This window comes from Balaenoptera borealis, assembly GCF_965194805.1.
Source record: "Balaenoptera borealis genome assembly, chromosome: 1".
Lineage (NCBI taxonomy): Eukaryota > Metazoa > Chordata > Mammalia > Artiodactyla > Balaenopteridae > Balaenoptera > Balaenoptera borealis.
Window position 1 is genome coordinate 186,874,449 of NC_138860.1, and position 16,249 is coordinate 186,890,697.

Below are 16,249 nucleotides of genomic sequence, written 5' to 3' on the forward strand. Positions count from 1 at the left end.
ACTGTATAACCATTAAGATAAAAGCGGTGCCTTAATACATGCACCCCAGTGTTCATAGCAGCTCTGTTTACAATAACCAAGACATGGAAGTCACCTAAGTGTCCATTGACAGATGAATGGGTAAAGAAGATATGTATATATATGTGTGTGTATATATGTATACACACGCGCGCACACACACACACACACACACACACAGTGGAATATTACTCAGCCATAAAAAAGAATGAGATATTGCCATTTGCAGCAACATGGGTGGACCTAGAGATTGTCATATTAAGTGAAGTAAGTCAGACAAAGACACATATCATATGCTGTCACTTATATGTGGAATCTAAAAAAAATTATACAAATCAACTTATTTATAAAACAGAAATAGACTCACAGACATAGAAAACAAACTTATGGTTACCAAAGGGGGGGAGGGAGAGATAAATTAGGACTTTGGGATAAATATATACACACTACCCTATATAAAATAGATAAACAAGGACCTACTGTATAGCACAGGGAACTATACTCAATATCTTGTACTAACCTGTAACAGAAGAGAATGTAAAAAAAAGAATACATGTATTTATATATGTATGTATAACTGAATCACTTTGCTGTACACCTGAAACTAACACAACATTGTAAATCAACTCTAGTTCAATTAAAAAAACAAACAAACAAACAAAGACAGTACCTTAGTGTGGCTTTGAAATGCTTATCCCTTTTGAGTTCGTCGCATGATGCCTAGTGAGCGTCTCCATGTTGCTTAGGCGCTGCGTCTGGCACAGCTGAGCTGCTCCCTTCCCCGGGCGGCTCCTTGAACTGGACCATCGGCCTCCCCACTGACAATGGCCACGACAGCGACCAGGTCTTCGAGTTCAATGGCACTCAAGGGGTGAGGGTCCCAGATGGCATCGTTTCCGTCAACCCCAAGGAGCCTTTTACGATCTCTGTGTGGATGAGGCACGGGCCGTTTGGCAGGAAGAAGGAGACAGTCCTTTGCAGCTCAGACAAAACAGGTGGGTGAGCTTCGCTGTAAGGGGCGCCCGCTGCAGTGGTGCCTGGAGGTGGGCACCTTATTCTAACCCTAAAGGCTCCCACACGCTCTTGGTGACACACGTTGTTCTGTGCTCAAGACACTGCGCTGGTCTCTGGGCGTTTGTTAGCTTCACTCAGTGGATTGGGCCCCTCTTCTCAGTAAAGGCCAAGCGTATTTTTTCCTAAACCCTGCCTTGGCCCACCATGGAGAGTTCATCCATGCTGATAAAAACTGTGTCTTCAAGATCCATTAAAGAAATAGCTTTTATTTCTCCTTTGGGTCTTAAGTCGGCAGTTTACTAGTAGAATTACTCTTCACAGATATGAACCGACACCATTATTCACTCTATGTCCACGGCTGCCGGCTTATTTTCCTCCTCCGTCAGGATCCTTCAGAAGAGAAGAAATACAGACCTGCAGAATTCCACTGGAAGTTGAATCAGGTGAGCGCGTGGAAAACTCACTGCTATGGATGTTTTTCAGAGAGATTAAATGGGCATTGCGACCGTGAACAGGACCGGCTGTTTATGGGCAGGGTTTATTTAAGATTTTATGATTTCTGTGTCTGTGGGTAATAGGACAGCAAATTAAATCCACTGAACTCCCTTTTACTGAAAGCCTAAGTTTGTTTTTTTACATGTACGTGTTTTATACATAAAATACTAATACAGGCATACCTCATTTTATTGCACTTCACAGATATTGCAGTTTTTATAAATTGAAGGCTTGTGGCAACCCTGCATTGTCAGATAATGTTAGCATTTTTTAGCAGTATTTTTTTTTCTTTTTTTTTTTTTTCACACACACACACTGTATTTTATTTTTACAAGAGAGCAGTATTTTTTAATTAAGGTATGCACACTTATTTTTTAGACATAATGCAGTTGCACACTTAATAGACCACAGTATAGTGTAAACATAAATTTATATGCACTGGGAAACCAAAATAAATTCGTAAGACTCGCTTTATTGTGATACTCGATTTATTGGTGTGGTCTGGAACCAAACCTGTGATATCTCCAAGGTGTGCCTGTATAAAGAAATGATATGATTTAAATCCCAAATATCGTGTTATAACTTATTGAGATAAGCAGTACTTGCTTAAAAATTGGGATTGAGGTCCTTGTATTTGTTTATTATTTAAGGCCTTGGCTCCCCAGTTGTGCCAAGGACCCTGGGTGCCTCAGCAAATTCGGGGGTGTGATGGGATATTTTAAATATTCAAGGAACCAGCAATCTTGACATCTTTCAGACATCACATGAACTATTAGCTCGTGGGAATTTATAGTTTCAACATTAGAGCACATTGTACTTCTTGTGATGATGTCATATCTTTGCAAAGCTGATTTCCTAACAGTTGCTGTGATAAAAATCAAGTGTCATGTGCAAAGATTCAGTGTGTTACAGGAAATGAGGAGATGCTGTAAACTGAGAAAGCCTTTTCATTAAAATCACAGCAGGTCGTTTCCTCTTGTGATTTAGAGTTGGAACAAGAAGGAAACCTGAGCTTAATTTATTTGCCTCATGGAGTTTGTGGATAAGAGCTGACATAGTGTTATATGTGCCTGTAGTTGGTAAAATATAACATTGTCTGAAACAGTTGCAAGATAGATAGATACATAAGAGCACATATGAGAAAGGAAAAAAGTATGTGATGGTGGAAAGATGAAGTGACTGTCCAGTTGGCAGTGTTCATCTCTTACTGTTGTAATTTTTATTTACATAGATCATTTCTTTCTCGGAAACTTTTGTCATCAGTTTTTTCAAGAAACTAAGAAAGGTATCATCCAGAAAAAAATTTTGCAATGTAGGTAGACATTTTAGGTATAGTTCTGTTTTAGTAACCACAGTCTACATTCATATATTCAGTTTCTTCTGATTACATGTTTTAGAAACTTTATCGTGGAAAATTTCACACGTAGGTAAAAGTGGACAGATGAGTGTAAGGAACAACTCCACACACTCTGGCTTCAGTAATTATCAGCTCTTGGTCAACCTTGTTTCATTGTTACCTCCACTATTAATAATTTTTTGTTCAAATTGTCTCATAGATGTTTTCGTGTTTACAAATTTGTTTGTTTGAATCAGGATCCAAATAAGGGGCCATACGCTGGGATTGGCTGATAGACCTTTTGAGTTTATTTTAATCTGTAGATTTTCTTCTTCTCTCTTGGAATTTCTTTGGTGACAAAACACGCTCCTGTCTCTTCCTTATACCCTGTAAATTGGGACAGGGCTCTAAAGGCTTGATCAGAATGGGGTTTGTATATTTCTGATCTGTTTAAGCTCCGTCGGGTTGTTTCTCTTTGTGATTTAAGCAGCCGTCAGTGGTCAGTGTCACCACCCTTGTGGCACTTGATTTCTGGTCACTTGGGTCGTAGGAAGTGTGTTCTCAGGAAGGGCTCATGGGAACAGTTAATTCCTGAGTTCTTACATGTTGTTTTAATAGTTTGTCTGTGGCCTTTATACTGAAGGTCACTTTGGCTGGATATAACATCTCTGGCTCCGATGTAAGATTTCCAAGAACAGAAAATCTGTTTCTCCATTGAGTTCTGATGTAAAATGTTGCTGTTAAAACCTGACAACAACCTGACTTTCTTTCCTTTATAAAACACTCAGTCTTTTTGTTTGGATGACCATGGGATGTGTTTTTTTTTCTTTTTCCTTCTTTTTTTTAAGGTCATTTAATTTTACGAATATGTCTTGGTTGTTTTAGGTCTGTTTTCCCAAATATGTGGTATGCCTTTTAGTATCTAGTTTCAGACATTTTGGTATTTCAGGAAAGTTTTTGTTACAGTTTTTAGTATTCTCTTCTATTGCTTTGGTTTTCCTCTCTGGGGCTCCTCTTATCTTTTGTTGATATTCTTTACCCATTTTCTGTATCTTTCCCTTTTGTTTAAATCATTCCTGTGCTTTGTCACCTCATTTCTGAGTTGCTCTAATTACAAACTATGTTCTTCTGTTTTGTCATTTTCCTCATGTCTTTTAGCGTGTTTTGAAATAACAGATTATCATTTTCATCTCTTTGGTTAGGTATGTCTTTCAGGTATGGTTTCATTCTCTGAAGGGAGGTTATTCCCTTTGGTTGTCTTTTTTTTTTTCTTTTAAAAACTTTTTGGGATTGAGTCGTGATCATTTTTCCCTCCTCAGTTTTACATGAAATTAGCTTTCCTACACTTTGAAAAGCATGACTTTTTTTTTTTTTTTCCCTAGCTTTAGGGTTTGATCTGTCCCTTCTGTTGTTTTCAATAAAGTATTTTTTTTTAAATGTGGCTTCACACGCTCTGGTATCACCTGGATCAGAAGCCCTGTTGCTTCCCTCCACCCGCCTTGTTTCAGCATTCGTGTAGTCACTTAGTCACCAGTATTGTCGTGGGTGTTGTCTGTGGTTTGGGGTTTTGCTACCCTAATCACCGTGTTTTCAAGGAAATTAAAAAATTATACTAATTCTCCTACTCTCTTCTCAGAATATGCTCATGGTATTTCCCAAGAAACCTGTACTATTTTAAAAACTGGGGGTGTAATATAAATTACTTTCTGAAGCAGCATATATTACAGAACTTGTTTTAAATAAAGAAACTAAAATTAAGATCTTATCTGTCTCAAAAGTGAGTTACTGTGCAATTTCTTTATTTAGAAATCTGTGATTATACACACATACATTATGCATATATAATAAACATATATACAATATGAGAGATTTTAATTGTTTCCTCAGACTTATCAAGAGCAGCTGCTTTTCTTTTGGAGGTAATCTTTGGTAATTTCTTCATTTATTTTGATGTTTCTGGTCTGTTTTAGCTCTTGATTTCTCCTTGGTTCAGTTTCTTAGAATTTAAAGGTAAATTGGGCAAGCTTTTTATTTATTTATTTATTTATTTATTATTTCTAAATATTTATTTTTGGCTGCATCGGGTCTTAGTTGTGGCACGTGGGCTATTCGTTGCGGCACATGGGCTTCTCTCTAGTTGTGACGCAGGGGCTTCTTTCTAGTTGCGGTGTGCGGGCTCAGTAGTTGTGGTGTGCGGGCTTAGTTGCCCTGCTGCATGTGGGATCTTAGTTCCCCAACCAGGGATCAAACTCATGTCCCCTGCATTGGAAGGCAGATTTCTTAACCACTGGACCACACAGGGAAGTCCCTGGGCAGGCTTTTTAAAAATACAGTTTTAGAAATTTCATCCCATAGCGTCTCCTTCTCTGCTTGTCCCTGTTCTTGCATGTATGCCTCTTCCTCTAAAGCCAGAAATCCGGGAATGCCAGACCAGCCAGGCCTTGGAGACCGCAGACCAGCACCCCACGTGACAACAGGGGAGATATTGGGGAGCTGCTCCTTCATGATAGGAGAGGAGCTCAGTTGAATTTGGCCATCTGAGCTGTATGTTCGTATTTATTTAGACCAGCACCTTTGAACCGAAAAAGAAAACACATGTGCTGTAGTGGGCCTCGTTCAGAAACTGGAGGCATTTTTCATTTTTTAAAAAAAATTTATTTATTTATTTATTTTTGACTCTGTTGGGTCTTCGTTGCTGCACACGGGCTTTCTCTAGTTGCGGCAAGCAGGGGCTACTCTTCGTTGTGGTGCGTGGGCTTCTCATTGCAATGGCTTCTCTTGTTGCGGAGCACGGGCTCTAGGTGCGCTGGCTTCAGTAGTTGCAGCATGTGGGCTCAGTAGTTGTGGCTCATGGGCTCTAGAGCTCAGGCTCAGTAGTTGTGGCACACGGGCTTAGTTGCTCCGTGGCATGTGGGATCTTTCTGGACCAGGGCTCGAACCCGTGGCCCCTGCATTGGCAGGCGGATTCTTAACCACTGCGCCACCAGGGAAGTGCCACATTTTTCATTTTGATCCAGAAAAGGAATGGCCAGCCCCCTGGGTGGTGTCCATACTGCCGATACTAGAATTTCCTGGTGTCATGCTCTTGGCAGAAGGGAATCGGGCAGCTCCCTGCCTGGGGTCCTGTCACATGACGAATGAGTAGCGCCCCCAAGTCTGAAGTGTCCTAGAGATGGTAGTGTCACCTTGACCTTTTGGGGTGAGATGCGGTGGGATGAGACGTATTTTGTTGTTGTCATTTTAAGTCTTTTCCTTTTTAGGAAGACAGAGGTTCATTCTGGGTGACTTGTTCTCGTGTCAAGTTGTATCCCTCTCATGGCTGCGTCTTTGGGTAAGCGGGAAGGTGGACGTTTCACACTTAACCACCCACCCCCTTGGCCTCGTAGGTCTGTGACGAGGAATGGCATCACTATGTCCTCAACGTGGAAATCCCCAACGTGACTCTTTATGTGGACGGCGTCTCTCACGAGCCCTTCTCTGTGACCGAAGACTATCCGCTTCATGCATCCAAGATCGAAACCCAGCTCATGGTTGGAGCTTGCTGGCAAGGTAACGGTTATCGGCACCCCGTTCCCTCCAGGCTTTGAGAATTCAGTGCTTCTTCTCTGCTCTGTTGGTGGAAACAGGCTGCTCTCAGCGTCTCACATCCCTTACTGTCCTCTCCTTTCTCTTTTCGTTTCTTTGCCCGGTGTAGCCTTTCTGGGGGGCACGGCTGCTGCCAGGCTCCAGGAGGGCTCTATTTACGATGCTTGATGAAGGCGTTAAAGGATGGGAACTCCTTTCCTGGGGGTCCAGGAGGAGGTATGCAGAGGGAGAGTGTCATTGAGGGCCTTGTTTATAAATTATTTATAAATTAACCTGTTCGTTGGAAAGTTTACAAAAACAGAGAGGCAACCATCAGGCACAGACATGTGAGTTGCTTCGGCCAGGAGGGCTCGTCAGAGTGATTAGCACTTGATAACCTGGCGGGAGCACCTTCAGTGAGGATTGGGGGAGAGTCCGTGGGCGTCTCTGCTGGAAGACCAGCACGGGATGTGATGACAGCCACCAGCAAGACGATACCTTTTATTCTTGTTTTCTGAGTGGCAGGCTGTGTGCCAGTGGCTTCACATGCATTATCTCATTAATCCTAATAATATATTTGCAGGGCAGAAGCTCTTTTTATCCCTATTTCAAAGCTGAAAAACCGGGGCTCAGAGAAGTAGTGAGCTGTGTCACCAGCTGGTTACGTGGTGCTAGGATTTGAACCGCTGGAGCCAGTGCACCCAGGCCCAGCGTTCTGACCCACCAAACCAGGGGTGCTAACCTTTTCTGTGCCACGGAGTCCTTTGGTGGTCTGTGAAGCCTATGGACCTTTCTCAGGATAATTTTTTATTAGTCTGTAAAACAAAATAAAATACATAGGATTTCAAAGGCGACCAATTAAACTGAAATACAGTTATCAAAGTACTAAAAGGATAAATTTGTAAAGTAGTAACACCTGTGCCGCTTTATTAACTCATGAAGATCAGGCACCTCCATTAACTGCCAGGAGTCAGAGCAGGAGGGGCTTTGTAACCATGCTGTGTATCTACAACAGAGCAGCTGGTAGGACATGATATCTCTCGGCACAGTCATAGTTTCTTCTAATATTCCTGTGATTTGTAGCTGACGTTTATAACCAAGGGGAAAACTAAATTTTAGAAGTTAGTAAAAATTAAGCATATGATTTTTCCCAGACCCATTGGTCTGCCGTCAAGGTTCATGGGCCCCCCCTCCAACTTTGCCCCTGGCTCTGTGTTGTCACTTCAGGGTGTCATCATCACTACATGTACCTGCTAAATAGGCCTTCTTTTTCCTTCCCTTTGGAAACATTGTACCTTGAGTTAGGTTAGAAATTTATGAAAGAGCCTAACTGCCAAGACAGTTTTGCTGCTTTTAGGAGAATTTGAATTTCGTAATTTTCCTGCAGATCCTTTCAGGTGAAAAAGAATAAGACAGTATTTCACGGTGAACTTCTTCAGCAAATTCCCAGATTTATTACTGGTGACAATCCATCTGTGAGAAAGTAGAACGTGAGACCAAGGAATGAGGAATAAATTATTAGAAAGTTTTTAGTTGTTACCCTTAAAATTTCAGGAAGTTTTTAGTTGTTACTCTTAAAAATTTAGTTCAAACTTCCTTCCCAAATTAAACAATAATTTCTGAGTAATGATTTTAAAAATAAGAATAAGAATACAAGGGATTTCCCTGGATGTCCAGTGGTTAAGACTCCGCACTTCCACTGCAGGGGGCGCGGGTTTGACCACTGGTCAGGGAACTAAGTAAGATCCCACATGCTGCACGGCGCGGCCAAAAAAAAACAAAGAATAAGAACACAAGTGTGGGGACTTCCCTGGTGGCGCAGTGGTTAAGAATCTGCCTGCCAGTGCAGGGGACATGGGTTCAAGCCCTGGTCCAGGAAGATCCCACATGCTGCAGAGCAACTAAGCCCGTGCGCCACAACTACTGAGCCCACGCTCTAGGGCCTGTGAGCCATAACTACTGAGCCTGTGCTCTAGAGCCCGCGAGCCACAATTAATGAAGTCTGCACGCCTAGAGCCTGTGCTCCGCAACAAGAGAAGCCACTGCAATGAGAAGCCCGGGCACCGCAAGGAAGAGTAGCCCCCGCTCGCCACAACTAAAGAAAGCCCACGCTCAGCAACGATAAATAAATAAATAAATAAATAAATAAATAAATAAATAAATAGGCATGATATTTACATATTAAAAAAAAAAAAGAAAGAATACAAGTGTGAACCTAAATGTTATTTTGTATTCTGGGAACTTTGTTACATGGGTTAAAATACCACCCGCCCCCCCCACCCCATCCCACCCTGCCTTCCTCTTCATGTCACGGTGTCTCTGCCATCAGATGGCAATCACTTTTCATCCTTTCTCATCTCTTTCTACCTCAGCCCTCAGCATCCTCAGCTAGAAGAATCTGCCTAAATTTCCAAACCAAACACAAGTTTTAAAAATTTTAGTTAATGGGGGAAGAAGATCTCCTTTCTTCCCTTCAGGGGATTTGAAGTCCCTTTCCCTTCAAGTTCATTGTGCGGAGCCTGGGCTGGAGGCCCGCCTCGTGGGATTAACGGAAACGTCAGTTGTAACTGTGTGCTAGGGGGACGTAGGAGCTGTGTGCGCTCCGGGGCTCACCTGTGCACACCTGGCCTCGTCCCCATGTGGCCACAGCAGGAAAGGCGGTGAGGCCTGCACCGTGGGGTGGGGCGGGGAGAGGGAAGCCGTGCACCCACCGCGTGGTCTGGAGAGTGGAAATTCTTTCCTCCGTCGCTGGGCGGGTGCCTCGACCCAGAATGCTGGTCGGGAACCACAGCCGCCGTCCCCAGGCCCGGCACCGATTATGTTTCTCTGGGTGAGTTCCTTAACCTCTGACTCTCCCTTTCTGTTCAGAGAAACTGGTTAAAAATGCCTTCTTTCCTCTGTCACTTGGAAGTCAAAGTCTAAACCGATGTGAGCTCCTTTTGAGCTTTCAAAAAAGACATACATGTTCACTACATACCAGGCTTTGGACGCTGACACGTGTCTTCCCCGTTAAAAAGGCCGGCGCTGTGGTCCAGGGTGGGTGCCTTTCACACCAGGTACATCTCTGCCGTCAGCGCCAGCTGCCACCTCGCAGTGTCCTGCCTGGACAGGTTGAGGAGATCAGTGAATTCAGTGCACAGCTTTTACTCATCTCATTGTGAATCCAACCTGTGTTTTGGCAAGGAGGCTGCGGGAAGGTGGAATAAAAGAATGGAAAGAGATAAACAACAAGGTCCTACTGTATAGCACAGGGAACTACAATGTATTCAATATCATGTGATAAACCATAATGGAAAAGAATATGAAAAAGAATATATATGTATAATTGAATCGCTTTGCTGTAAAATTAACACAATATTGTAAATCAACTATACTTAAATAAAATAAATTAAAAAAAAAAAAAAGAATGGAAAGAAGCACGGGGGTGGTAAATATCCCTGTGGGAAAAGGTGACCAAGTACAGGTTTCATCCAGGTGTGGAGTGTGTCCCCAAGAGGGATGGGAGGGGAATTTTTCTCTTTGTGTTTGTGTTTGGTAGCTTTTCAAAACTAATTTTCAAGGTCCAGTTTGAAGAGCCTAACCTCTTGGTCCTTTTCTATTGTCTGTCTTGCTTTTCTGCAGAGTATTCAGGAGTTGAAAATGACAATGAAACTGAGCCTGTGCCTATGGCCTCTGCAGGTTGCTGGACTTTCTTGCCTACGGTTCACTATTGTGTTTCATTTAAAGTCGAGACATCAATTCATTGTGCATTTCGCATGAGACGCCCAAGTTGCATTTTGGTCCCAGACACTATTTGAGCTGCTGCTTTGCCTTATGCTACCCCACTGCATCATGGGATTTCCCTTTTCTGCCCATTCTGATCCCAGTTGAAGTGAGAGCAAACGACTCATTAATGCAGTGTACTAATGGGAATTTTTTTTTTTCCTCATCAAATTTTACCCCATCCCACTGCGTGAGGCGCCCCGCTGAAATCTCACAGGCTAAGTTTGCTTGGGAGGCCACCTCCTGCTTCTCGTGTGTCTGAAACAGGAGACAGGAAAAGGCTCGTGTCTAGATATTCTGTCCTGACTGATAATAAGTTTTAAATAATGTTTCTTAGAAATCTCGATATCCCTAGTGACGATTTAGTGTCTAACGTCCCTTATCCGGAGTGAGGCATGCTACTGACAATTGGTCTCTCCTCCTTCTTCAGTGTAAGAACAGGGTTTAGTACCTCCTGGTTTTGGCTCTTTGTTACAGTCTGTCAAGGGCCACCTTCTGGCTTTTTCTTGTAACATCTTCACTCTTCCCAGTTGTCCTCAGTAGTAGGAGACAGGCACACTGGGACTCAACAAAATAGCCGTGTAGGCGGCCTTGATACTAGGCTTTGTGCAGGGTGGGATTTTAGCATTCCTTTTATCTTTCTACTCCTGCCTGTGTACGTTCATCCCCGAGTTTGTATGTATTCCCTGAGTATGCTCAGTTAGAAAAAGCAACCCAGGGGAATTACCTGGCAGTCCAGTGGTTAGGACTTGGCGCTTTCAGTGCAGGGACCGGGGTTTGATCCCTGGTTGCGGTGCGGCCAAAAAAAAAAAAAAAGAAAAGAAAAAAAAAAAAACCCAGCGCCTGATCCAGCTGATTGAGAAGGCAGTGGTTGAAGAGGCTGGCGCTGGTAGGACATCACTTGTGAACCATGATGACGGGTGCAGCGAGGGCCACCCTTACCAGGAAGTGGCCGCATGTGTGGGGGCACACACGGGACCTCTTGGCTTCTGGGCTTCGGGGGAGGGACCCCCAGCTCCTCTCTTCTCCGGGCCACATGCATGATCATAAACCATTTAATTTCCTCATTGTGCTTCCATGTCGATTGCAAGGCTAACAGGATCTGGTAGGAACTAACCCGCATGTCCATCCGTCAGGCTGCCACCACTGATAACATCGCATTGAAAAGTGAAGCAGGAGGCCCTGGGCTGCACTCACAACTTCTGCTTTTCCACCCCCGTGTTCTGCAGGTGGTGACCTGCACATGACTCAGTTTTTCCGAGGTAATCTGGCTGGCCTGACGATCCGTTCCGGGAAACTCGCAGATAAGAAAGTGATTGACTGTCTGTATACCTGCAAAGAGGGGCTAGACCTGCACGTCCCCGAAGACAGCGGCAGCGGTGTCAAGGTAATACCAGCACCCACCTGCACGGCACCCACGACTTCCTCCAGCACAAGTGCGGAGGCTGTTGGCATAAGGGTTGATCGGTGATTGGTCCTGAGCTGCTTTTACTCACAGCATCTCCGACACCACACGCATCGGGTGTCTTTCTCACACCAATTCTCCAGCTCCTGGACCCCAACTCCCCAGGCGTCCTGTAATCCAGTTCAGTCCTGACACTAACTGGGCACCAGGCCCCAGTGCCCCCCACATGCCTGCTCCTCTGGTGCCAGCTGCAAGGATCTGGGCCTCCGGTACCCACACTTGGCTGAAAAAAGTCGAGGGTTCCTAACAATCCCTCGCCCTTTTCAGGTTCAGTAATTTGCTAGAACTGCTCAGAAAACAGTTCACGTACTATTACTGGTTTATTATGAAGGATACAACTCAGGAACAGGCAGGTGGAAGAGAGGCACAGGACCAGGAGTGGAGGAGGGTGCATGGGCCTTCCACGCCCCCTCCAGGTGCACCACCCTCCCGGCACCTCGCTGTGTCCACCAGCGCAGAAGCTCTCCAGACCCTGTTGTTTAGAAGTTTTTGTGGAGGGTCTGTTATGTAGGTATGATTGATCAAATCGTTGACGACTGTTGATTAATTAACTCAATCTCCAGTCTCTCTCCCCTCCTCCAGAGTTTAGAGGTGAGGCTGAAGGTCCCATGTAATCACGTGGTTGGTTTCTTTGGCAACCAGCCTGCATCCAAGAGTCACCTCATTAAGGTAAATTCTGGGGTGGCTGAAAGGGGCTTATTAGGAATAAAAAAAGATGCCACCATCCCTCAGGAAATTCCAAAAGTTTTAGCAGCTCTATGCCAGAAACCAGGGACAAAGACCAAATATATATGTCCTATTATATCACAGATCTGTCTGTGCCTTAGATATTTACCATCATATAATAGGGTCACGGTCACTGGAATTACGTGAGCTTTTCTTATCCAAGTCACCAATCCAAATCAATCCCAAGCTAATCCTGTTTGTCGAAGTGTTCGTGGTTTCAGCTTATTGCAGTTAGAACCTTATTCTGTTCCTGTCTCTCTGTTTTGGTGCCATTTCAGATCCAAGCCAACCCCAGTCAGTCAGTGTTGACCTTGGAGGGAGAGGATGTAGGGGAGTTGGATAAGGCCATGCAGCACATTTCCTACCTGAATTCACGACAGTTCCCCACACCCGGGATCCGAAGACTCAAAATCACCAGCATGGTCAAGTATGTGCTGACTTTTAACAATAAACCTGTCTGCTCAGTGACCCTTGAGAAGAAAATGTGTGTATTTAGGTTTTTAAGTCAACCCAGCCTCCCTTCTGTAAGGAAAGGTGATCCGTCCCTCGTTACCAGAAAGTTTGAGTGATGTGTGGAAGCACATTCTGGGAGTGGCCGGCGTCTTGTCCCCTAGGTGGTTGTGGAATCCTGTGGTCCACCTCCGAGCGCCTTTGTCTGTGTGGCTTGAGAAGCCGCCTCTTAAAGCCCTGACCCTTCTGTCCCCTTCCTTGTTGGCAGGTGTTTTAACGAGGCCACCTGCCTCTCAGTCCCCCCGTTGGACGGCTACGTGATGGTTTTGCAGCCGGAAGAGCCCAAGATCAGTCTGAGTGGCATCCACCATTTTGCTCGGGCAGCTTCCGAATTTGAAAGTTCGGAGGGGGTCTTCCTTTTCCCCGAGCTTCGGATCATCAGCACCATCACGAGAGAGGTGGACCCCGAAGGAGAAGGGGACGAGGACCCCACAGGTAACAGCCTAGACCAGTCGCCCAAAAGTGGGCGGCTGAAACCCCACTGCCGCTACTTATTTCTTGGCCCTTTTCCTCTGTGATTTTGTAGACTTGAATGTTTTAATGCTGTTCTTGGGTCTGCTTCTGGAATCTGACCCGTGGGCTAGAGCGCATTATGATCTTTGGAAACCCACCTGGAGGGTCCTTTCATCTTTTTTCCAGCTTGACGTCAGAATCTGGGATGGCTCTTGTGGGTTGGGAGGATGGAGACCAGGGCAAGGGTTGCTGCTGTAGGGGTGCTCCTGCTGGCTGGCCCCCCACTCTCGGGCCTTCCTGGTGGCCAGTCCTCCTAGACACATAAAGCACCCCCCATTCTTGAAAATGACTGTCCCGTACCGCCGTCCGTGGTCCCTGAAAGGCCTCTGTGAATTTGAGGAGGAGCAGACGGGCCGTCGCTGTGAGCACCTCCCTGGGCCCCACAGCCTCTGCTATTTCTGGTTGGGCCGTTTTTGCAGTTCAAGAGTCACTGGTGTCAGAGGAGATTGTCCACGACCTAGACACCTGCGAGGTCACGGTGGAGGGAGAGGAACTGAACCGAGAGCAGGAGAGCCTAGAAGTGGACGCGGCCCGCCTGCAGCAGAAGGGCATCGAAGTGAGCAGCTCTGACCTGGGCGTGGTCTTCACAGGTGAGAGGCCAGACCCCAGACCGGGAGAGTGAAGGCTCAGAGCTCAGCGCCCACCTCCTCCCAGCTCAGCAGCTGGAGAGAGTCCTGGAGGAGGTGGGAAAGGATGAGCGGTGGCCACACACCTTCTCCCAGACGGAAGGGAAGCTCAGCTCTGCCTGGTGTCCCGTCCTCATGACGCGTAGAAGCTTGGGCGCGTGTGGCGCCTGCCCCTCAGCAGCGGACGACGCCCCCGCAGTTGGCAAGCCAGACGCGCGGCCGGGTGGCTCTGGGGCCCGCCTGCAGCCTGCCTTTGCCCCCGGCCCGTGTCCCTAAGCTCAGCCGCCGCCGTCTTCCCCGCAGGTGTCGACACCATGGCCAGCTACGAGGAGGTCTTGCACCTCCTGCGCTACCGGAACTGGCACGCCAGGTCCTTGCTTGACCGGAAGTTCAAGCTCGTGTGCTCCGAGCTGAATGGTCGCTACGTCAGCAACGAGTTCCAGGTGGAGGTGGGTGCCGGGCTGTGCCGAGCAGGGCCAGCAGCGTGGTCACCGGGCGCCTCGCTCACGGCCCTGATGTTGGCAGATGCCGATTTTTAGAGCACTCGTGGTGGCAGCTGTTTGGGTTCATCCTGGGGTGGGTCGCCTTTCCCAGCCGGGGGGCTGCTCCCCGTTAGACCTGCAGAGGTTTGGGGGGACAGGTTATACACGGGCTGGGCTGGGGCACAGCACGGTGCCCCACTTCACAGGCTGCCTTAGCCCGAGAGTCGGAGGGGCCTCTGGAGGGAGGTGGTCAGGACCGAGTGGCGGTCCGTGCCTCGGGCTGAGGGGCAAGGTTGTTTCTCGAGATTTGACACTGCTTTCGCCGGGGGAGCCGGGGCTTCTTTGCAGATGGCTGGCCCTGCCGTGAGTAGATCCTTGGCCCAGGGCGAGGGTTGCCGCCAGCGCCGGCAGGGCTGCTCTCCGCTGAACGTGGTCGTGGGGACTCAGGCCGCAGTGGCCAGAGGGCACTCGTCCTGCTCGGACACCTTTCGTGTCACTCAGAGCTTCTGTGCCCTGGAGAAATGGACCCAAAGTTACTCTCAGCAATTGAACGCTTCCATTGTGACCTCGTAGCAGCAGAAGTAAACTCACAGGGCTGAAGAGCCCATGAGTGTTTTCTCTGAGCCAAAGGGTAGCAGATTGGAAAGGAAATAAAGGCTCTGATTTGTGCTCTCTGTCACGTGGCTGTAGTTTTGGGGAAAGAGGGGCAGTGTCGTGCGCCTGGGCTTCTCGAACCACCTGTGGTGAAGGGCCGGCGGTGGTGCTGTGTCTTCTCCTCCAGTCTGTGGTGGATGAATTATTTTATTAGATACAATAAAAGTGAGTTATTCCAACAGCAGGATGTTCTTGGCTGTGTGACAGCATCACATGGTTACGGCAGCCTCCTTGGCTGCCTCTGTTCTTCTCTCCGCCCACCAGCACCGGTCCAGGGCCCACTTCGGTGGTGCTGGTCAAGTGCATGTCCATTCCACGCGTGGACACGTCCGGGCTGCCTTGTGTCTCCGCTGCAGGTGAACGTCATCCACACGGCCAACCCCGTGGAGCACGCCAGCCACATGGCCGCGCAGCCGCAGTTCGTCCACCCCGAGCACCGCTCCTTCATTGACCTCTCAGGTCACAACCTGGCCAACCCCCACCCGTTCGCAGGTAGGCCTGGGACGCCCCTCCCCGCCTCCTGCCGTGAGCTCAGCCCCCCCCTCCCCCACCGCCGCTCAGAACAGCCACCGGCCGGCCTGGCTGTTAACTCCACGTCACACGAGGAAACCAGAGCACGGACGGGGCAGCGAGGGGCCGAACCCAGACTTGAACCCGTGCTGAGCCTTTTCTCGGAGCGAGCAGTGGAGGCCGAGGGCACACGGCGGGCCGGGCCGGGTCTCGTCATCACAGCCGTCCTGTCTCCTCTTCCCCGCAGTCGTCCCCAGCACCGCAACCGTCGTCATCGTGGTGTGTGTCAGCTTCCTGGTTTTCATGATCGTCCTGGGAGTGTTCCGGATCCGGGCTGCTCACCAGAGAACCATGCGGGACCAGGACGGCGGCAAAGAGAACGAGATGGATTGGGACGACTCTGCCCTGACCATCACCGTGAACCCCATGGAGGTAGGTGAGGGCGGTGGCGCCCCGACTGAGAACCCCGCAGGCCAGGGCCCCAGGGAGGCTCAACTCACCCTCACGCTCACGTGCTTTGCGTGGTGCGCACCATGACCCTGCGTGGGTAAACTGAGGCCTGGGGGGGCCTGCT

General features: G+C 47.5%; 1 protein-coding gene across 3 annotated transcripts in view; it reads left to right on the plus strand.

Moving 5' to 3' along the window:
- The window catches only part of CLSTN1 (calsyntenin 1), an 80,992-nt gene that overhangs the window by 63,006 nt on the left and 1,737 nt on the right, over nt 1-16,249 (plus strand). For 2 of the 3 annotated variants that reach the window (XM_082352961.1, XM_082352962.1), the window contains 11 exons: nt 765-1,013; nt 1,354-1,475; nt 6,250-6,412; nt 10,049-10,105; nt 11,419-11,576; nt 12,659-12,807; nt 13,099-13,325; nt 13,823-13,993; nt 14,333-14,478; nt 15,522-15,657; nt 15,923-16,107. In XM_082352961.1, the coding sequence (XP_082209087.1) occupies nt 765-1,013; nt 1,354-1,475; nt 6,250-6,412; nt 10,049-10,105; nt 11,419-11,576; nt 12,659-12,807; nt 13,099-13,325; nt 13,823-13,993; nt 14,333-14,478; nt 15,522-15,657; nt 15,923-16,107 (1,763 nt within the window). The remainder of the gene's footprint in view (nt 1-764; nt 1,014-1,353; nt 1,476-6,249; nt 6,413-10,048; nt 10,106-11,418; nt 11,577-12,658; nt 12,808-13,098; nt 13,326-13,822; nt 13,994-14,332; nt 14,479-15,521; nt 15,658-15,922; nt 16,108-16,249) is intronic. The other variant, XM_082352963.1, reaches the window with a different exon arrangement.